Below are 20,012 nucleotides of genomic sequence, written 5' to 3' on the forward strand. Positions count from 1 at the left end.
GTTCGAAATGGTTTGAGCTGGGTACAAATCTCAGACAGAATTGAAGGGACCCCTGAGAGAAGTAGTAGTCGGGATGAGTCTTTCCAGACTGGGGTTACTACCCAAGCAGGTTCCATCTGGGGCAAGATAGTAACGAAGACACGGCGGCATCTGCCTGACCTTTGTGCGTATCAGACAGGTGGATGGTGGTGGTGTGCTTGTACCCTTGCTGCTTCTTGCTATTTAGGTTTTTTGTTGTTGTTGTTGTTATTGTTTTGTTTTAATTTATTTCTACTCTTATCAGCAATTATTGGGAATGATTATCTTATAGCACTAGATATTATTATTGTAATTCAAAAAATTTTTATTAGCAATGTTCCCAAGAACATACTGTTTACATTCTTTGTATGGAGGAGGTGCGTGTGCTTAGCACATCCCAGTTCCTTTTTTCAGCTCCCTTTCCTCCCCTTCCTCCATCTCAATCCCTTTCTCATCTGAAAAAGAGCTATCTCTCTACCTTCTATTATCTTTTATTTTGCTCTTTATTTATAATTTGAGTTTCTCATATAAGAGAAACCATGTGATAGTTAAGCTTATGTGTGATTTATTTCACTGAAGATCATGCTCTCAAGGCGGATCCAATTTTCCTATAAATGACTCAATTTTATTTTTCTTTGTGGCAGAAAAATTGTAAATGCCACATTTTCTACTCTCAAGAGTTAGCTTTTATGAGTTGTGTGGCTGTAAACATAGGTATGCATGTATCACTGCATAATATTGTGTCTTTAACTCTTGCAGGGAGATACTTAGAAGGGGAATGAATAGCTGGGTCAAATGGAATTTCTAGTTTTAATTTTTTGAGGAATCTTCATAGTGGTTGTACTTGTTTACGTTCCCACCAACAATGTAAGCATGTTCCTTTTACCGCACAGGCTCTGCAGAATTTGCTATCATTTGATTCTTGAGTCTTGTTTTATACTTATAGCTTATAAAATGTGATATAGGATAGTTCTCAACCTGGTATACAGTTTAGAATCATTAGAATGGTTAAAAGATGGTTGCAAATGAACCAACCATGCCACAATCTTTCATTTATTTACTCAGTCATCCCAGTGCTAGGTGTTGGGCGTATAGCCTAGCTCTGTTTTCATGGTGCTCATTATCTGGTCACTATTGAAAGCCAAATATCCAGACAAAAAATAAATTGTAAACATTTTGAAGGAAGGACCTACAGAATTATAGTCTTTCCTCTTGAGAGAGGTATATGATAGGCAGGATCCAGCTAAGTAGGGATGAAAATGGGGATCAGGAGAATTCCCTGTGGAAGTGTTCTGGGCTGAGGCCTAAAGGGTGACTGGATTTAGGGAGGCTGGGTGGTGGTGGGAGTACTTGCGGAGGACCTAACAGTGATCCCTATGGCTGGGGTTAACTAGTGATAAAATAAGGGAACAGTTCAAAATGAGTCCCCAGGGAGGCTGAGGTTGCACTATGCAGGGCCTTAAAGGCAAGGAAAGGGTTTTGTTTTGGTTCCCAAATACAGAGAGATAATGTGATCCTCACCACCCATTTTAGAGTAATTATTTGTCTTTCCAGGGCCTCAGCTGCTGTATGGTATGTGCGAGTTGGCTTTTCATGTGCAGGGGATCAGTCATCACCTTGCTTTCTGGCCAGGCTATGCCTACACTACCTGCATAGTGTTCTTGCCTTCAGCACCTGCCCTTGAATGATGGTGTTAGTTTTACTGGTTGAGAGAATTTTTGTGGAAGTGAATTTTTTCTTACCAATATATTCTTGCAGAAGTCTCCTTTTATTTCCATGAATCTGAGTCTCCAAAGGGATTTGCATTAGTTGCTCTAAAGAGGGTAATCACAGAATGATAAATCTGATGTTATTTGTATAACCTGATCTGTTGTTTGGCTTCAGGACAAAGTGATAGCACTCACCCATTTTACAGAAGCAGCAGGTGAACCTTCTATAACCCTACAATTTGTCTCAGTCCAGTAACCAATCAAATGCCAGCCCAACCATTTAAACACAGAATGACCAGAAATTGGATATTTTTGGTTGAAGTTTATAAGAATACAGCAGGAAATATAAAAATGATAATTTTATCAAATTTATTCAATGCAAGAATTTATTGGTTGAAGTGACACCTGCCCAAGTGATGCTCACTGGGGGATAGTCAGTACTTAGACAAAGGCATTGTGTGCTGCCAGGGTGAGAATGGGGTAGACTTTTAAGTGGTTAAGAAGATACAAATCTGAGAAACACAAATCAAAAACAATTCTGCAAATCAAAATTCTGAGATTCTAGCCTACTCCAGTCGGAATGGCTGTTTGTGGATATATTAGAAGGCATAGAAACAACTTCAAACACACTCAGCTACTTTATGTTTGACAAAGGAGCCAAACACGTTCACTGGCAGAAAGATAACCTCTTTAATAAATGGTGCTGGGAAAACTGGCTTTCCCCATGTGAAAGACTAAAACTAGACCCATATCTATCACTATGTACTAAATTAAACTCAAAATTGATTAAAAAATCTAAATATTAAAACAGAAACTCTAAATCCGCTGGAAGACAGAATAGGTAGAATTCCTAAAGACAAAAGTGTAGACAAAGACTTCATGAACAAAAACACTGATTGTGTGAATAATGGTACAGAAGTCAACACTTGGACCTCATCTTTTTATTTATTTATTTATTATTTTTTATTTTTTACCGGTATTGGGGATCGAACTCATGACCACGTGCTTGCAAGGCAGGCGCTTATGCCAATGAGCTAAATCCCCAACCCCTTTGACCTCATCTTATTAAAAAGCTTTAGTACAGCAAAAGAAATTACCAACAGAGTGAAAAGACAACTTACAGAGTGGGAGAAAATCTTAGCCAGTATTCTTCAGAGAAAGGACTAATATTTGGAACACATAAAGAATTGAAAAAAATCAGACCCCTCACATTTAGGGGCATATAAGATGAACGCACACTTCTCAGATGAAGAAATACAAACGGCATACAAATATATGAAAAAATGTTCAACATCACTAGTCATTTGAGAAATGCAAATTAAAACAACACTGAGATTCCATCTCACCCTGGAAAGAATGGCTATCAAGAAATCAAACAATAACAAATGCTGGCATTGCTGTGGGGAAAAAGGAACAACTGTTCTTCACTGTTGGTGTGTGTGTAGCTGTTGCAGTCACTGTAGAAATCAGTGTGGCGATTCCTCAAAAAACGAGGACTAGAGGTTCCATTTGACTCAGCTATTACCCTTCTTAGTGTCTTCCCTGTTGTAGTCAGGGGTTGTACAGAGAACAATTAGAATCAGGACATGGAGTTTATAATATTGTTTTATGGTGGTCACCCAGAGCTAACACAAGAAACTGCAGGAAATTTATACACAACACCAAAGACATAGAATATTTAGCCAAGGGCCTGCATTCCACAGCAATGTCCTGCATGAGTCCAGATGAAGACCCAGAGCTCATGACAGTGCCTTGCACGAGTCCAACTGGAGGTCCAGAGCCCACAAGAAGGACTCACACCAGTCTCTTTTACAGATCCATGCTGGGAAGGTCCGAAGGTCAGTGGTAGAAGCCAGAAAGTCCATGCCAGTGAGGTGAAGGAGCTGTGCTGTAGGTTGAGGGTTCTATGCTGGAGCCGAGAAGTCACACTCACAATAAAGACCAGGGCTATCCTGTAAAGCACCACAGCCATCTTTAGTGACATGGAGGCCCGAGCTTCTCTGATGATAAGCACAGTTGAGTACATGCCAGGAAGCCAGAGTGACAAGTTCATCCTGGAAACCAAGTGGCACACCTCTTCCCCTCCAGAGCCAGGAAGCAATGCTTGATGTGAGGACCAAAGCTTCTCCAGCTTCTGCAGGAGAACCAGCGGCTCAAACAGCAATTTGTAGGAGAACCCACAATGCCTCAATGCAGTAACGCCTCAACATCTCTATTTATGCTGGCAACTTTCCTCAAGTGGAGCATCTATGCTCAGTGCCATGCTGATTTAATCCAGCTGGCGTTAAGTTGACCACCAGTTCTTAATCCATAACATTCCCAAAAGAATTAAAAGCATCATATCACAATGATATATGCACACCCATGTTTATAGTGGCACAGTTTGTAGTAGCTAAATCTTGGAAAAAACCCAAACGCCCATCACACAATGAGTGAATGGATAAAAAAATGTGTTTTTTATACAGTGGAGTACTCAGCCATAGAGGATGAGCTTAAGACATTTATAGCTAAATACATGAGACCATACTCTTCAGTGAAATAAATCAGACACGTTTAAATATCACATTGTTTCTCTGGTGTGAGAAACTGAAAGTGTAAATAAGAAGCAAAATATATAATAGATAGTGTGAAATAGGAATAAATTGTTCAAAAGGAAAGGAGAATCGGGAGAGGAAGGGAAAATAAATAAAGGATAAACTGGAGACAGCTTTGTCAATAAGGAGGGGAAGACAGGTTGAAGGGAAGGGATAGGAATCGAAAAAAGAGGAACTAAGACATATCACATACAGTTCAAGTTCACTGTTGTGAATGTGATCATTGTGCATATCTACACTGTACCAATAAGCTTAAATTTAAAAAATGGTCTGAAGATGTGGGGATAAAGGGACCTTCTGCAGCACATTGTTGGTGCAGCGGAGAAGGATTCTTCAGACTCTTAGTGTTGTAAACCCAGAGTTTCCTAAAAACTGAGGTGATGTGTTGAGGAACAAGGGTGAGTTGATGATGAAATTTTCTCCTTTCATAATTGCAACAAATATTACACGTTACGCATGTAAGTGCATTGTTCTGCCAAGTTTCTTAAAGTACAGAGCTTCTTTCTAGTCTGTGGGTTTGCTCTCCAGACATGCAGGAAACAGTAAATTTTGGGTAGAAAACAATGTTCTCCCCCTTTTCTGAGGAGAAACTCTGAGAGAAATTCCCTTTGAGCCCAGACCCATTTTGTTGAGAGGGCAGAGTGGATCCTGTAAGGCCAGTAGCCCTTGAGGAACATTTGAGCTGTTGAGTGAGTGGGTTTCTCTGGTGGATAAATAGCATCACAGATCTCCAGATTCTAATGTATGATATGACATGATAGCTGGGAGAGACTCTGGAAGCTGTCTACTTTAGTGGCTTCGTTTGATAGATGAGGATGCGGAGTCTCAGCAAGGTTAGGATAGGGACATGGATTAACCAAGTAGGACTAATGGATTAATCAAGTAGATTCCTTGATTACCAGTAGGCTTTAGTTCTGCCGTCGACTGCTGTGAGCATGGAAAGCTTGTTATTCAGCTGCTTTTCCCCAGGATGTTGACACTGATGTGACTGTGGGTTATTATGCGCTAAGGGCCTGAATAAAAATTCTTGACTTGTGCCCTTAACTTGGGTTAGTATGCACCAACCAGTTAGGACTTTTTATGAGCAGAGTCAGGTAGAAGAACTTTATCACCTAACTGGAATGATGCTAATAACATTTAGTAAAAAGGAAAATAGTTGCTATGTATAGCCCAGAGGCAGTGCTATTTAATTTCACCAAAATTTTTTTACTTACATATACTATCTTAGTGGATGTTGGTATTGTGAGTTGGGACTAGCTTTCAGTACATATTAAATGAATAAATGAATAGACAAAAATGTCAACGGTGCTGTAAAATTTAAAGGATTGGCATTACTTACAATGATTTTATAGAAATTTTTCATACTATCTTTAAAGCATTTTTTTTTCTTTTTGAACCAGGGATCAAACTCACAACCATGTGCTTGCAAAGCAGGTGCTTATTCCCCTGAGCTAAATCCCCAGCCCCTAAAGCAGTTTTTTTAAAAAAAAAATAGCAAGCATTCTTGGATTAGTATGTTAACATGCAGTGTCTTGCTCAGAATAGGTGGTTACTGAATACATGGGTAAACTGCTTATTTTTTTGCAGAAGAGTTGAAAAGTTTCTACAACTTATATATAGAATAAGGTGTAACAGTACTTCGAACAGTGATCGCTCTGGGAGTGGACTCAATGGATTTACATTTTTTTTTTTTAAACCAAAGGCAAAATAATGATAGATCATAAACTTTCTAAATCTTGTGAGAGGACTGGACTTGCTGGGTAGGAAAGAAAACTAGGCTTAGCATCTGTCCCTTCCACATCTTAGGACTAACACTGTTGGACCGGGGGTGACCCTTCGTGTGCCCGATTCTTGGACTCTTGTTTCTTTGCCCTTCCGTAATGAGATGACCTTCTTTCTTCCCTCTCCTGAGGGAATTCTACTTCTCCAATTCTTTTTAATTTCTTCCCTGTCAAAACAGGAAAGAATTTGGTTTTAGTTATTAATGCTTAATTGAACAAAAGATTGATCTTCGATTTTTCATATGCCTCATAATTTTTCATATTTTTGTTAGAGGAAATTTACGCAGAGAGAAACTCATTTGTTCATTCATCTGGAAATGAAGGTACTATGAGATGGTGAAATAATACATCTGTGTTTATCCCTATCCAGATGAGACCTCAGAATATGCTTTTCCACCAAGACAAAGGGAGGGGGGCTTGCTTGGCTGAGGCCATGAAGGCCTTTTCCTGGGAACAGCTGCAGTGGAGGAGACATTGTTTACTGAGGTGGAAGGGCAAGTTAAAGATCCCGTTCTGACGTCAGATTTCTTTGTAGAGTTACTAAAGGATCTTTTCTCTGGTATTTCTCTTCTCTTCACCGTCCCTGGGTTGACGATATTCCATTTATCCTCTCCTTTGTTGAGCCTATTTCATTCTGCTGTCTGTATTCTAAGTTGTCCTGATACATTACTTTATATTCTAGCTAACTTACTTACATTGATTATTAATTGATTTTTAAATTTAGAATTTTCCTTGAAGATTCTTACAAAGAAGCATGTTGTAAGAAGATATTTTCTTTGTGGAATTTCTTAATATTACAGTTAGTGACAATGCAGTACAAGTGTGAAGAACTGTGACTATTTTTAATGACTTTGACATTGTCAGAAATGTATTTAGCTATAAAGGAAAAAGACTATTATTCTAAATACATGAACATTTTTATAAACATGATAAAGAAGGGATATATCAAATGACCGGACAACATAGTTTTTTGACTTTATACTTGTAATACTTCTGGCTTCTGAAGGCTGGCTCCAAATTGCTCAGTTGTGACTTTTGAAGACTGGCTTGACTTTGGAGACTTGAATGGTGCTTTTGAAGACTTGCTGAATTGTGAAATATTTGACTGAGGTTTTTTTTTTTTTTTTTTTTTTTTTGTCTTTTTCTTTTTTATCGGTACCGGGGATCGAACTCGCGACTGCCTGTTTGCAAGGCAGGCGCTTATGCCGCTGAGCTAAATCCCCAGCCCCCTTGACTGAGTTTTTAGTGTGACTTGAACTGTCCTCATGTTTTTGTGGACTGTGAGGGCTGGTCCATTGAGCTTCAGGATATTCTGGGGTGAAAAATCTCCTGTGGCGTCTTCCACACAACTAATTTTGGAAAGCAGTCTGCTCTTGTGTTTAGTAACGGATATCGAACTCAGGACCTCACACTTGTCAGGCAGGCGCTGTGCCCCTAAGCCATATCAGTGGAACAATCTGCTTTTATAGGAGTCTGTCTTTCTCAGGGACAGTTAAAGGAAGGTGGAGACTAGACCTTTTATTTTTCTGTTATCTCCTGTTTTAATTCCACAGTGGCTTTTTGGAAATATCATGCCTTTGAACCTAAGAGGATAATGTTTCCCCTGGTCTAATTTTCCTATTGGGAAAAATTAGTGGATCCTTGAGGGGAAAAGATACTATATTCATACGTTTTATTTATACTTCTTTCCTAATCGTTGGGAATTTCCTTGGTAGTGTTTGTCATTTTTGTTCCTGTCTTTATCAGTGTTGTCCATTGGCATATCACACTGTCTAACTCGTATGTGTATGGCTTTTGAATACATTGTAAGTTTTGAGGACTTCAAGGAGAGGGCAGTTAGTGCTTCCTAAGGGAGACTGGAAAGATTTTGTGGGGCATGTCATTTGTGAGCCAGATTTGGAGGAATGTGGAGAACAGCAGATAGAGAAAAGGAGGGTATTTTATGCAAGGCAACCAATATGGACAGTGTAAGCAGAGACTTGCTCCAGTGGAATATTAAAAGCTTACTTTTTTCTTAAAATAAAATCTTTAATGCTTGGAAATAAGGCATATATTTGTTGGAATAAATGTTCCATGCAGAGCCTATTAAGGCAGGCAGGTCCAGTGCTTTCAACTCTGGACAGTTAGTAATGTAACAAGATTGGAAACTTTTGACATTATTTTTTGATTTTGAGCTATATTGCTCATGACTGGATTGCATGGTGCTTGAGTGCAAGGCTTGTAGGTGACAGCTGAGCACAGTGTGTGTGGGGGGCACAGTGCAGTGCCGACTTTACCTCCCATGCCCATCACACACAGCCAGTTGAGTCAGAGTCTGAACATATCAGATGTCACCTGTACTTTTGTGACTTGGAGAGTGCAGTGATTACCAGTAATAGTATTTCAACCTACCTACATACACCAGTAATTGTATTTTAGCCTACTTACCCATGTCTGCTTATGAAGACAAGGGTTTATTTATTTATTTTTTTAATATCTTCTGTCAAACATTTATTTTGGTGAGAGATGAAGTTAGACAGGAGATTTTGAGGCTGATTTCATGTTCCTTGTTGGCAATTCCATGCATTTTGTTTTTCTATACTAATTTTGATATTTTATAATTTTTTTATTTTGAAAGGGATTAAAATGAAACAAAACAGTGATAAAATATTAAGAAATCTACAATAGTTACTATATTGCGTACTGTTATCTCTAAATAGATGCTCAGACTACCAGCCTTAGGCTTGCAAAGTCAATACAGTTCTCCAAATCAGCCAGTTGCTTATCGGGGTGGTGGTGGTTGTGGGTGGGAGGTTTGGGAGGTTAGGGGGTTTCTTTTCTCTCCAGTCTGTGTGCTGGCTCATGGACATAGCTTCCTTCCTGGTGCACTGGCTGGCTCACGGGAGTGAACATAGCTTTTTTCCTTGTGTTCGTTTTTAAACAGATACATGTTTTCTTAATTATTAAACTGGGATTAATCTTATTCTATTTTGATGTTATAAAATGTTTTTTCATTTTAATGTTATAATAAAAGGCATAGTGTTATACTAAAAAGCATAAAAAGGATACATACATTAATTATATTGTATGTTTTATATGTGACCCAAGACAACTCCTCTTTGCTCAGTGCGGCCCAGGCAGATGAAAAGTTGAACACACATGTGTTAGAAGATCTGCCTGGAAGTTAGGGGGCATGTTGTATGAGGCTTTGATTCCTCAACCAAGGAATTACTAAGGCAGTAAGCAGTGTTCAACATTGTTTGAATAGTGGGAGGACAGGAGAGATGTGAGGTTTTACGAAGATTGAGCTCTAAGATAGAATACAGGATAACTAGAAAGGGAGACAGGATTTCACCAGTGCAGGCATAAATTCAAGCTCTGGAATTCTGTTGCTAAGATGGGGCAGAAAGGGAAGAGATGTGTTGCATTAGTAGCTTATTTGATATAAAATGTTTAAATTAACATTTATTTTTTCCTTTGTTGTGTTTGAGAGGTTTCCTGCCTGAGTGACTGGGAGAAGCAAACTATTTTTGTTTAGAGGGCTACTCTCAAGGAAAGATAGATTTATACACCCCAAGTTCCAGGGGAAGGGAAGCTTGTGGATGAAAGGACCTGGAAATAGCTGAGAATGGGGAAGATGAAGATTGATGCAGGATTTCAAGTGGAAGAAGCATCTTGTTTTGTTGAGTTGCCAGTTAGTTGACAATCAGTAAAAGAGGAGATCTGTAGACCGAAGATCATACCCTGGACGGCTAAGGGGATGGCAGAGGGGTGTGATGTGTCTTATAATACAGAAAATTTAACGAGAATGAAAACTGAAGAGAGGAGTGGAAGATTTAAGGCTCTTGAGAGCCAAAAGTGTTTGGAGACAGGGTAGTTCTTGTAGTTCAGGTGAGAGCTGAGAGCATTTGAATGGAAAGGTTGGAACTGAAAACCAAAGGACGTGTGCTTTATGGCAGAACAGGTGCTGAAGAGATAAAAGCAGGGTGTAGAGGCCATGTGCATGTTATATACATATTGGTTATCTCCTTACCCCTATTCAGTACTTTTACTTAAATGGCATGACAGGGAGATAAAAGGAGGTGGAATTCAAAACTGCCCAACTATATCACTAAGAGACTGGTTAGAATAACTGAATGGCCTCACTAGGGTGAAACCATTACTTATGTAGATTACTGCAAGCCAGATTAATTACATCTTTATTCCTGAAGGATCATTGAAATTGAAAATTTGACAAATTTAAAATGAGTGTGGATTTCACTGAAAGTTATACTAAATACATTTTTTAAAAAATATTTCAGTTTCTATGCAGATTTTGGACCTCTGAACTTGGCAATGGTGTACAGATACTGCTGTAAACTAAACAAGAAACTAAAAGTGAGTATTGTAGTGGTGTTTGTATTTTGGTATTAAAACATTTGAATCAGGAAATTCGCTTAGTGGGATTGCTGCATACACACCATTTTAGTAAGGTAATTTTCATCTTTGGAAATTTATGTGAGTAGTGCCCCCTACAAGTTGAAACTGATCCTCCTAATTATACCACAAAGGACATATTAACCTCTTTCATTTTTCAGGATGAACTGCAATATGAGCTGAATGAAGTCATTGGGATAGTGATCTAAGAAAGAAAGCATAAATCCTTTTAGGCTGTTGTTAATGAGTCTCTATTGAATTTCCTTCTAGTATAATTTTTCTGAATCCTTCAGGTCCGCTCGCAGACATTGTTACCAAGTGATGAAAGGTCTCATCATGGTTGGAGTCTGGAGTGAAACTGTTTTCTGTCGGTCAATATTGAAATGTTTGTGTGTTTCCTGAATGTCATTGCTGTAGTGTTAATAGCCAAGTAAGATTGATGAACTAGTAGCAGCAGTTGAGCACAGTCTTTACCTGAGATGGTAGAATTCTATGCATGTACTCAGAATTCACAAACAATTTTGATATAACACAAGCATCTCGTTTCATTTTCTATACTTCTGTGTGTATTTTGACATGTAGCTTTTTTTCTTCTTAAATTCTAAACATGTGAAGAAAAGTGACATTTCTATTCCTAGTTTTAGTAAACTTATCTAAAAAGCAATATTTATCTTTTTGTTCCAGTTTTTAAATGAACATCTTAAGTATTTCATTTTGGAAGGCAATACTACACAGCATACTCTTAACAATAAAAGTGTAATGCTCAAGTGTTTTATTCTTTCTCCTAGGTGAAACATTGCTATTATATAGGACAATGTCTTATATACATTAACTCAGTGTTCCTTTTTGTTTTTTAAATCGAATTCATGTATGAAAGTCAGTCTGGTAGATAATTTCCTGTAGAATATGTAATTGAATTCATATGTTTATGAATATGTTATTGAATTCTTATGTTTATGTTATTGAATTCTTATATTTATGAATTTACAGATTTTTGCTATTCATCTCAAAGTGCTAAATGGCCATGGAATGACACCAAAGACAAGTCCGTAAATAGTTAAATTACATAAAATCAATTGTACTAAATTCTTCTAGAAATTAACTTATAAAATATTGTCTGACCTGAAAACATATTTGCAACTTCCTTTAAAATAGATCTGTTTTTCAGAGGAGCTGCTATCTGTAGAAAATAAAATGTCAAGATTTTTATAGCCATCTGGAAAGTAAATATTCTTTTATAGAAAATGAACTTTTAGTGACTGAACTAACAAGGAAAGAATAATTAATAAATAATTGAAGTTTGCATTTTGCTTGTAAGGACCTAGGAATTTCTTTGGTTTCTTAATTGGCCATGTTAACATATAGTTGGTATGAACCAGGTGTTATAATTAACGACCTGGGACCTCAGTACTTTCTGGAGTTATTGAAGAGAAAAAACTCATTATGAGGAAAATAAAATCTCTTTGTTCTGACTCAGTGTGATACGCAGTTGCACAAGGGTAGATAGATTGAATTAAGGGTTTTTTTTTTCTCCTAACATACAGTGTTCTGTACTGAACAGTTTGGGTGAGTATTTATATTCTTGTTTTGATTTGCTTCCACTTACAGAGCTTTCTTAAAACATCGCGAAGGTATTAAAGTCCAGACAGACCCTTTGGTTCATTTCAGTTGTCAGCTGGATGCCTGGAATGACATTTTTAGCTTTCGTACAATTAGGGACACTCTTTACTTTCTGAGGGATTGACTTTTCAGAACTCAAAGAGTTAATTAAATTTTGGGTATCTCAGTGAACCATGCCAAATAGAATCTCTATATTAAGAGAAAAAGATTTATTTTACCATTGCGAAGTTGGAATTGGTTTAGCCTTGTAGAATCTCAGTTTTTTTCATTTATAAAATAGAGGTTCTAGAGTCCTTACAGGAAGGTGGTTTGGATTACCTTAGAAGATATATCTGAAACAGCTTTGCAAATTTTAAGATTAAGGTTCTATACTAAAGACAGTTACCAATGTAACATTTGTGAATTCTGGCAGGAAATACAATAAAGACCATTCTTCCATGAAATTTATGAACACCTTCTTCTCAGCCTTAAACTATTCTTTCCGTATGGGAAAGCTGGGCAATATAACTTTAGGCGTTTAAGTGACTAGTCAAGACCAGAAAGGGAGGTCCAGGAAAGGGATGTAACTTGCCTAGTGTTGGAAGGTGAAGTCAGGGCTCGACTTCCTTCTTTCTCTGTTTTTCAGGATGGCTTGAACTCTAGGCAATCCTCTTACTTAGCTCAGCCTCCTGCGTGCTGGTGTTACAGGAATGAGCTACCATGCCTGGTGGGCCTCGACTTCTCTTGACTGTATTCATTTCTTGAGGGTGGTGGTGGTGGTACTAGTAATTGAGCTAAGGACCTTGTGCTTACCAGGAAGGTGCATTGCTGCTGAATTATATCCCAGCCCCTGTTTCCATTCTTCTCTGTGCTTTTGTGGTAAGCACAGCCCTGAACAGGGTCTTTCTCTACTGGCTGTCTCCACCTTGTATATGGATATCCTTGCCTCTACCGCCTAGGGGCTGTCACTGCCCCTTTGACTGCTTTGCTTTTGGGAATCTAGGCTCTTGTTCCATGCCTCATGGCACATTCTGTCTCTCCTGCTGCCACTCTCTATCCTCAGTTTCCCCATCCTCTCAGTCTGTTGACACCGTGCAGATGTCCCCTGCCTGAGCCCACGGTCATTTGTTTTGGGGAGACACCTTGCCTGCTCCACACTTGCCATCTTCCCAGCTGGTGATTCCATACACTAATTTATGGGAACTCTGGTACTCCTGCCACTCCCAGCCTCGCACTCAGCCCGTGGTACTGCACTAGTCATTGTCTGCATTTGCTCCTGAGGCCTTGTCAGACTGGAAAGCTCTTTCTCTTTGGCTTGATAACTCCTTCAAGACCTTTTTTTAGGCCTCACTCTTGAGGAAGTCCCTTCTTGCCCTTCTGAACTTGGCTGGAGGACACATCTCCTGTTTTCCACTACAGATCTGTGCAGATCTGTCTCGTTCGTGAATTATAATTGCCTCCTTGAACCTGTCTTTCTTGTTAGACTATGAGTTCCGAGAGGATGAGGGCATGCATGCCTGGTATCTTTGTGTCTCCAGTGTCTAGCACACGGTCACTGACTACACTGAGTCTTTTGTTGACCTTGCAAGCAATTCCTTGACTTGCAGGTCCCTGTCTACCATTGGCCCTTCAGAGGTTTCAGAACTGTAGCTTTTACTTGGCATCTTGACTCTCTCACTGTGCACTGATTTCTTAGTCCTTTGCTATCCAACTTCTGCCTTCTCTACTCTACCAAATCTACTCTAGTGACATCTTGAACGCAAGCTAGTAGCATTTGCTTTGTCCACAAACTCCTTTAATTAAAAAATTAAATCGAATTCTTTTGAACAAATAACTTCATCTTTGAATTTTTTTCTTGTGTGGCTTCCTAATTTCCTTAGGTATCTTTTATTTTCCAGTTTGGAAATTTTTATTCCTTCCAATAAAGATTTTATGATTTCCCCCATGCCCAGTGCCTTATGTAGATAGGCAATACCTTGCTGTGAATTCTGTGATAAATCCAAGTTTCTCATTTCTGAAGTGGTCAAAAGGAATGTTTCAAGTTGATGGCTTGTAGTGGTGAGTTTGTGTTATTTTAGTGTGTATTCATGTGCATTTTATCCCGAGTTGCCTGAGTTTTAGTTATTTTGATTACCATTCAAACATTTGCACAGATTAAAAATCCCAAACCCAAAACCAAAACAAAACACCATCACCAACGAAAAAACCCTATTTATTTTAAACTGTACTTGAAAATTTGTCCGAAGAACTATGCAATGATAGATTGCAGTTTGCTGTTTCTACTCAGCAATCAAAAGAGGGAAGTCTTATTGAAGTGAGAATAGTTTGCTGAATTGTGTGTTATTTTATGCCAAACATCATCAATGACTGGCTAGATCAGGAATTATTAATCTGCATTTTAAGGGATTAATAAACACTGAAATTACATATATAGCTTTGTGTGTATTAACATTTTACTTCTGGGAGGATTGATTCATTGCTTTTTATCAGATTTGCAATGGAATCATCAGCAGAGATTGCTAAAAACATGGACCAGATCTTCAAAAGAGAAGGCTGTACTAGCAAAAGACAAGGTTGTAGTATTTCAATAAACAATACCTTCCCCAAATTTGATCAGTTAAAATGATACTTGGAAAGTTTTGTAAATGTAATACAATTGACTGGCTTTTCCTGAAATGATTGATATAATAGTAACCCTTGAATTCCTCCTTTTCAGAGGAAATAAAAATCTTTGAAAGAGGGGAAGCTTTCCAGGACAGTGTTTTCTTTTTTTCTTAAGTATCTGTTTATTTATGAATCTACACTATTGCAGTAATTTTGAGCACTACTTAAAGAGGGATTTAAATAATGCTCACAGAAATGTAATTTTAAATATATCAAACATTCCCAGGAGTTTTTTCCAGGTAAAATAGACAGGGCCTGGGCATCATGCGATAAAGGATTGTATTAAAGCCCATATGGCAGATGGCAGGGTTCTGGGAGTGTCCTTGTTGTTGAATGAATCAGTGCAGTAATTCTATCTTGGAAACCAGGCACTGCTACCATCTCAGGTGGTTGGATACAAGAACTCTTTTGATATAATGATTAGCCCACTCTTTGTCTATAACTGCAAGAACATATTGAGATTTCTTCATGCAGTTCTGTTCTGTTTCGGGTTCATGGAGTTCAGGGGAAGAAAAGCTACTCTACTTTGGAGATAGTTCATGTAGTTTAAAGAGGTACTGAGGCACTAATGCAGTATCTCACAGGGAAATGAGCAGGTAGAGAGTTTGCAAGGCCTGAGGCTTTTGTGCCCATTCAAGGATCCTCAGGTCAGAAGAACCCAGGATTCCCTTCAACTACCAGATCAACATGATCAGATATGCTTTATGGGCAACTTTTCTCTGACCTTTCAGTATCACTTAAGTCAAATGTGCCATTTTCATTAGTGAAATATATTGGGTTTGAAACAAAGTGGACCACACAGAGACTTCTTTTTCTTTTTAAAGAAACTATTGAACTGATTTTATCTTGGCTCTAAATAAAAAACATAAACCATATTTTGTTTTGTGCAGCCAAAGAAAATTTTCAAGAATATTCCTTTCCTGAGAAAGTTGGAGGTAAACCATGTAGAGGTTATGGCTGCTCACAGGAAGACCTGTTCATTTTATTGCTTTTGCAGTGAGATGACCACTGATTGCTATGGAGATGCTGATTGCTGCGGCTATTACTGGGCTAGCCTAGTCACCTGTAAGAGAATGATGCCTTGGTCACCATGGTCCCTGTGCTGTGATTTCCTTAATCTGACCATTATTGGCAGAGCTTGCTTGTTTAGAGAAATGCATGGGCTTTATTTCTTATTAAAGAGCATATTATCCTGACCACACGAATGTCTTCCTTAGCTCAGTCAGACTGAGTCATACAGCTCAATTAAACACTGTATTCTACCAAATGACTTTAAAAGACTGTACTTTTCAGCATGGCAAACAACTTTACCACAAGGCTGCTTAAAATCCCTGTGTCTTTAAATTGACTATTAACTTTTCTTTCTAACTTTCTGTTTTTGACCTTTATCTTTTGTTGTTGAATGGTTGGTTTGTATTCTCCTGACCTATGCTGAACAAGTGCATGAATTGTGTATGTTACCATAATCCAAGGATAGCCTGGGCTATTTGTTATGTATGGCATGCCGTCATTTTTATCTGGCTTTCTGAGTTGCTGTGGCTTCATGTTAATAAGGAATGATCCCACCAGAATTCAACCTTTCACGTGGCTTTTCTTTCCAGGATAGAAAATGTCTGTGGCAGGTTAACACTCTCATTTTAGTTTCTATTGGTCTATAGTAGCATCACTTTTCTTTGTTTTATAAATAACTGTTCAATATTAGATGATGTATTATATGCCTATTGTGATTTCATAAAAGCAATAAAACTTCGTCAGATAAGCAATAAATGTCTGAAAATTTCTATAGGTTTGGCTATTTTGATAGATATTCAGTATTAGATCGCATCTTTTATCCATCATTTTTGATCTGATTAAATGAAAAAAATTATTGAGTGTAATTAAGTTCATTTTATTGTTGTTTTGAGACTATATAATTCAAGCTGGCCTTTGAAGTCTCACTGTGTAGTGCAGGCTGGCCTCGAACTGGTAGTGAGCCTCCTGCTTCAGCCTCCTAAGTGCTGGGATTATAGGCATGCATCAACACACCTGGTTTTTAAGTTCATTTTATCGGTGCCCATGTGGCATACATACATTTCTATACAGGTTTTCCCTCTTGTATTTGTAGCTAGCTTTGTCCAGTACTTTGCTTCACATGTTATTAGATTGCTAGCACACATAAGGCTAGAGACTGGGGCACTCTCCCCAGGGTGTTTAACATAAGCAGCTGCTCAGTTCATGCCAAGAGCTGATAGAGTCTTCTCTTGTCGTGGCATCCTGGCAAACTGCTTCCAGTGCCCTTCACTCAGTTCACAGACATGTTGTTGGGTGTGAGCGACATATTAAAAGATTTAAATTCATAGTTGACATCTGTGTCTTAGGAAAATTTTCGTGCAGTTCTGGAGTTGGGGTTTTTAGATATTGTAGTATTTGCTAATTCTGCTCCGTTTCCTGGATGGGAGCTGTGGTTTGGAGCCAAGTGTGTTTTGGACAGGGAATGCTTTTCCATTTTGCCAAGTGACCCATTCCAAATTCTTGGTTCCTTAAAGCATCTGAGTTTGGATCTTCGGGAATAACTTCATTTATAAAAGCTTAATTATAAAGTCATTAAAGGAACTTGTTCTTTTTTTTTTTTTTGTCTTTTTCCTTTTTATCGGTACCAGGGATCGAACTCACGACTGGCTGCTTGCAAGGCAGGTGCTTATGCCACTGAGCTAAATCCCCAGCCCCTAGGAACTTGTTCTTAAGGTGCTATTTTCTGCAGTACATGAATTTGCAAATTCTAATACGGGTTTCTGAGGAGTTTAAGGAAGTGTTTTATGTAATGTGCTTTTAAAAGGCATGCAAATATTATGTGCTGCAAACACATACTAATTTAAAGGAAGAAGAATATGATGTGGTTTGGAGTTTCTTCATAAGATAATTTACCAGATGGACAGGGCTTTAGGATATGGATCCTAACATTTCCAGGGATGGGACCAGTGATATTTGTATGCAGCTTTTCTCTAAAATTTAGCAGTATCTTCGGCTAGTGGATTTCAGTGTGTGGTTTCTGGATTAGCAGCATTAGTTTACCAGGGGACTTGATAGAAATGCACATTCTTGGGCTCTGTGCCATTCAATCAAACTCTGGGGGTGAGGCCTGGCAATCTGTATTTTAATCAGCACTTCAGATCACAGCAAATCAATCTTTTAAGAGAATGAAATGAAGTATTATAATAAAATATATTATCTGTATTTAGACATAGTTCACTTTGTATTTCTGAAAAAAATTTAGTAACACTGACCAATTCAAGAGCTACTTAAATTCTGAACCATGAAATTTGTTAGGGCATCCTAATGGAGATTTACACAAGTTATTGAGTTCAGTGGGACACTTGTGGATTTTTCCTACCTCCCACACTTGCTTTGTAAATTTACTTAGCAGGCCCTCTCTGGCTCCCGGTTTGTATTCTGGTAAAACACAGTATGCTCAGTATATTTCAGCCCTGCCCAGGACTTCTGCTTTGGGAGACATTCTGTGTCCACTTAAACTGGACCCCTCTGGCATTGTTCTTATTGCTCTAGAAAATGATGTGGATACAGCAAATGACTGATGTTAGCCATCATTGTTTTTGCTGTTATTTTAGTGAATTGCTTGTGTTCACTTAGCTTTAGAAGGTTCAGAAGGGACCAAGGATTTTATTCAGCGGCACAGCACCTGCCTAGCAAGTGTGAGGTTGTGAGTTTGATCCCTGGTACATTAAAAAAAAAAAGATTCAGAAGGCTACATACTCCAGTTGTAAGTCAGAAATCTGAACTATAGAAAGAGCTCATTTTAGGACAGAATTCTAAAATATGGTGCCTGCAGATTATGATTTGTAATGGTCATGAGCAACCTCATGGAAAGCAATCTAGTAGACCTTAGTATTCCTCTGTAACAGTTTCTGAATTCATTTTTTTTTTTTTTTTGTCTTTTTCATTTTTATCGGTACCGGGGCTCGAACTCACCACCGACCGCCTGCTTGCAAAGGCAGGTGCTTATGCCGCTAAATCCCCAGCCCCTAAGTTTCTGAATTCATTTGATCTGACCAGTTTCTAACTTTGCTTTGCTATTGTACCCAGTTTTTTTTTTTTGATCTTGAAACTACTTATGTAAAGCAAAAATAATCTGTAATAGAAAGGCTAAGTTATTGAAGGCCACACTTTACGACTTAATTTAGCAAATATTGCTGGAGGGCTGTGGGCCTGCCTGCTGTGGTGGAGACAGACACACTGAGGAGGCAGTTCTTCGGTGAAAGATCTTGAAGGATGAGGTTCATGTCCTCAGTTGTCACTTCCTACTAGGTGGTTTGGTTTCTTCTACAATGCTTTGATTATGTAATAAGTAGGATTTGTTTTTAAGAGAGAGGCGTGTTTCATATTTGAGGGAAAAGCCATTGAAGAGTTTTTGTAGCTGGACATGGTAGCACGTTCCTATACTCTCAGCAGTCTGGGAGGATGAAGCAGAAAAATCACAAGTTTGAGCCCAGTTTGGGCATCCTGACAATTTAACGAGACTTTGTGTCAAAATTTTAAAAAAAGGCCTAGGGGATACAGCTTGGTTTGAAGACCTTGGGTTCAATCTCTATAAAAGGAAGTTTTTGTAAATTAACCCAGTGATTTAAAAATGTCAGCTAAATAATTGGCAAAATGTTTTATTATCCTTAACATTTTTCATTGCAGTACCACAGTGTCTCCTCTGGGGTACAGTGCCCCTGATATAAAGCTATGGATCAGGGTGACCCATCGAGGGAGGTCTGTCTCTGACAAGGAGCAAAATCAGGACAAGGCCACAGTACATATGGTTTCTCTCTGTTATCATTCATTTTGAATTAGTTTTGATTCCTTGAATGAGAGCTCAGCTCTCTGTGATCTGATCTAGGAGACACTGGTCAAGCTTCACTAAGCAGAAGATCATTTCTTGGCTGTAGTGCTTTTAAACTTAACTGTAGAATTTTAATTCCAAAGACATTCCCAATGCTGGGAATATCACCTTTTCCTGTATATTGTGCTAGGCAGTAAGCTCAAAAACAAAACAATTCAGTTGCTTCCCACAGGCAGCAGTTAAAATCTTTAGTAGATTTTATAGAGGCCATTCTCTGTCTGATACAATTTTTGAAATTTTTGCAAAGTTTAAGAAACACTTCAGAGGTCTTAAAATTTATATTATTTTTGCTTAGTAAGCATTTATAGATACGCTGTGAAGAGAGTCATCTTAAGAATTCTGAGCTTCAGCCTCAGGCTTCTATTCTAAG

General features: G+C 38.3%; 1 protein-coding gene across 5 annotated transcripts in view; it reads left to right on the forward strand.

The window, feature by feature from the left end:
- The window catches only part of Cdc14a (cell division cycle 14A), a 153,895-nt gene that overhangs the window by 10,016 nt on the left and 123,867 nt on the right, over positions 1-20,012 (forward strand). For 4 of the 5 annotated variants that reach the window (XM_013143113.3, XM_003479174.4, XM_063254907.1 and 1 more), the window contains one exon: positions 10,383-10,458. The exons of the other annotated variant lie outside the window; for it this stretch is intronic. In XM_013143113.3, coding sequence (XP_012998567.1) covers positions 10,383-10,458 — 76 coding nt within the window. The remainder of the gene's footprint in view (positions 1-10,382; positions 10,459-20,012) is intronic. 5 annotated transcript variants of the gene reach the window in all.

Source organism: Cavia porcellus, unplaced genomic scaffold (assembly GCF_034190915.1).
Source record: "Cavia porcellus strain 051 isolate PalLab524CR breed Dunkin Hartley unplaced genomic scaffold, mCavPor4.1 scaffold_1, whole genome shotgun sequence".
Taxonomy (NCBI): domain Eukaryota; kingdom Metazoa; phylum Chordata; class Mammalia; order Rodentia; family Caviidae; genus Cavia; species Cavia porcellus.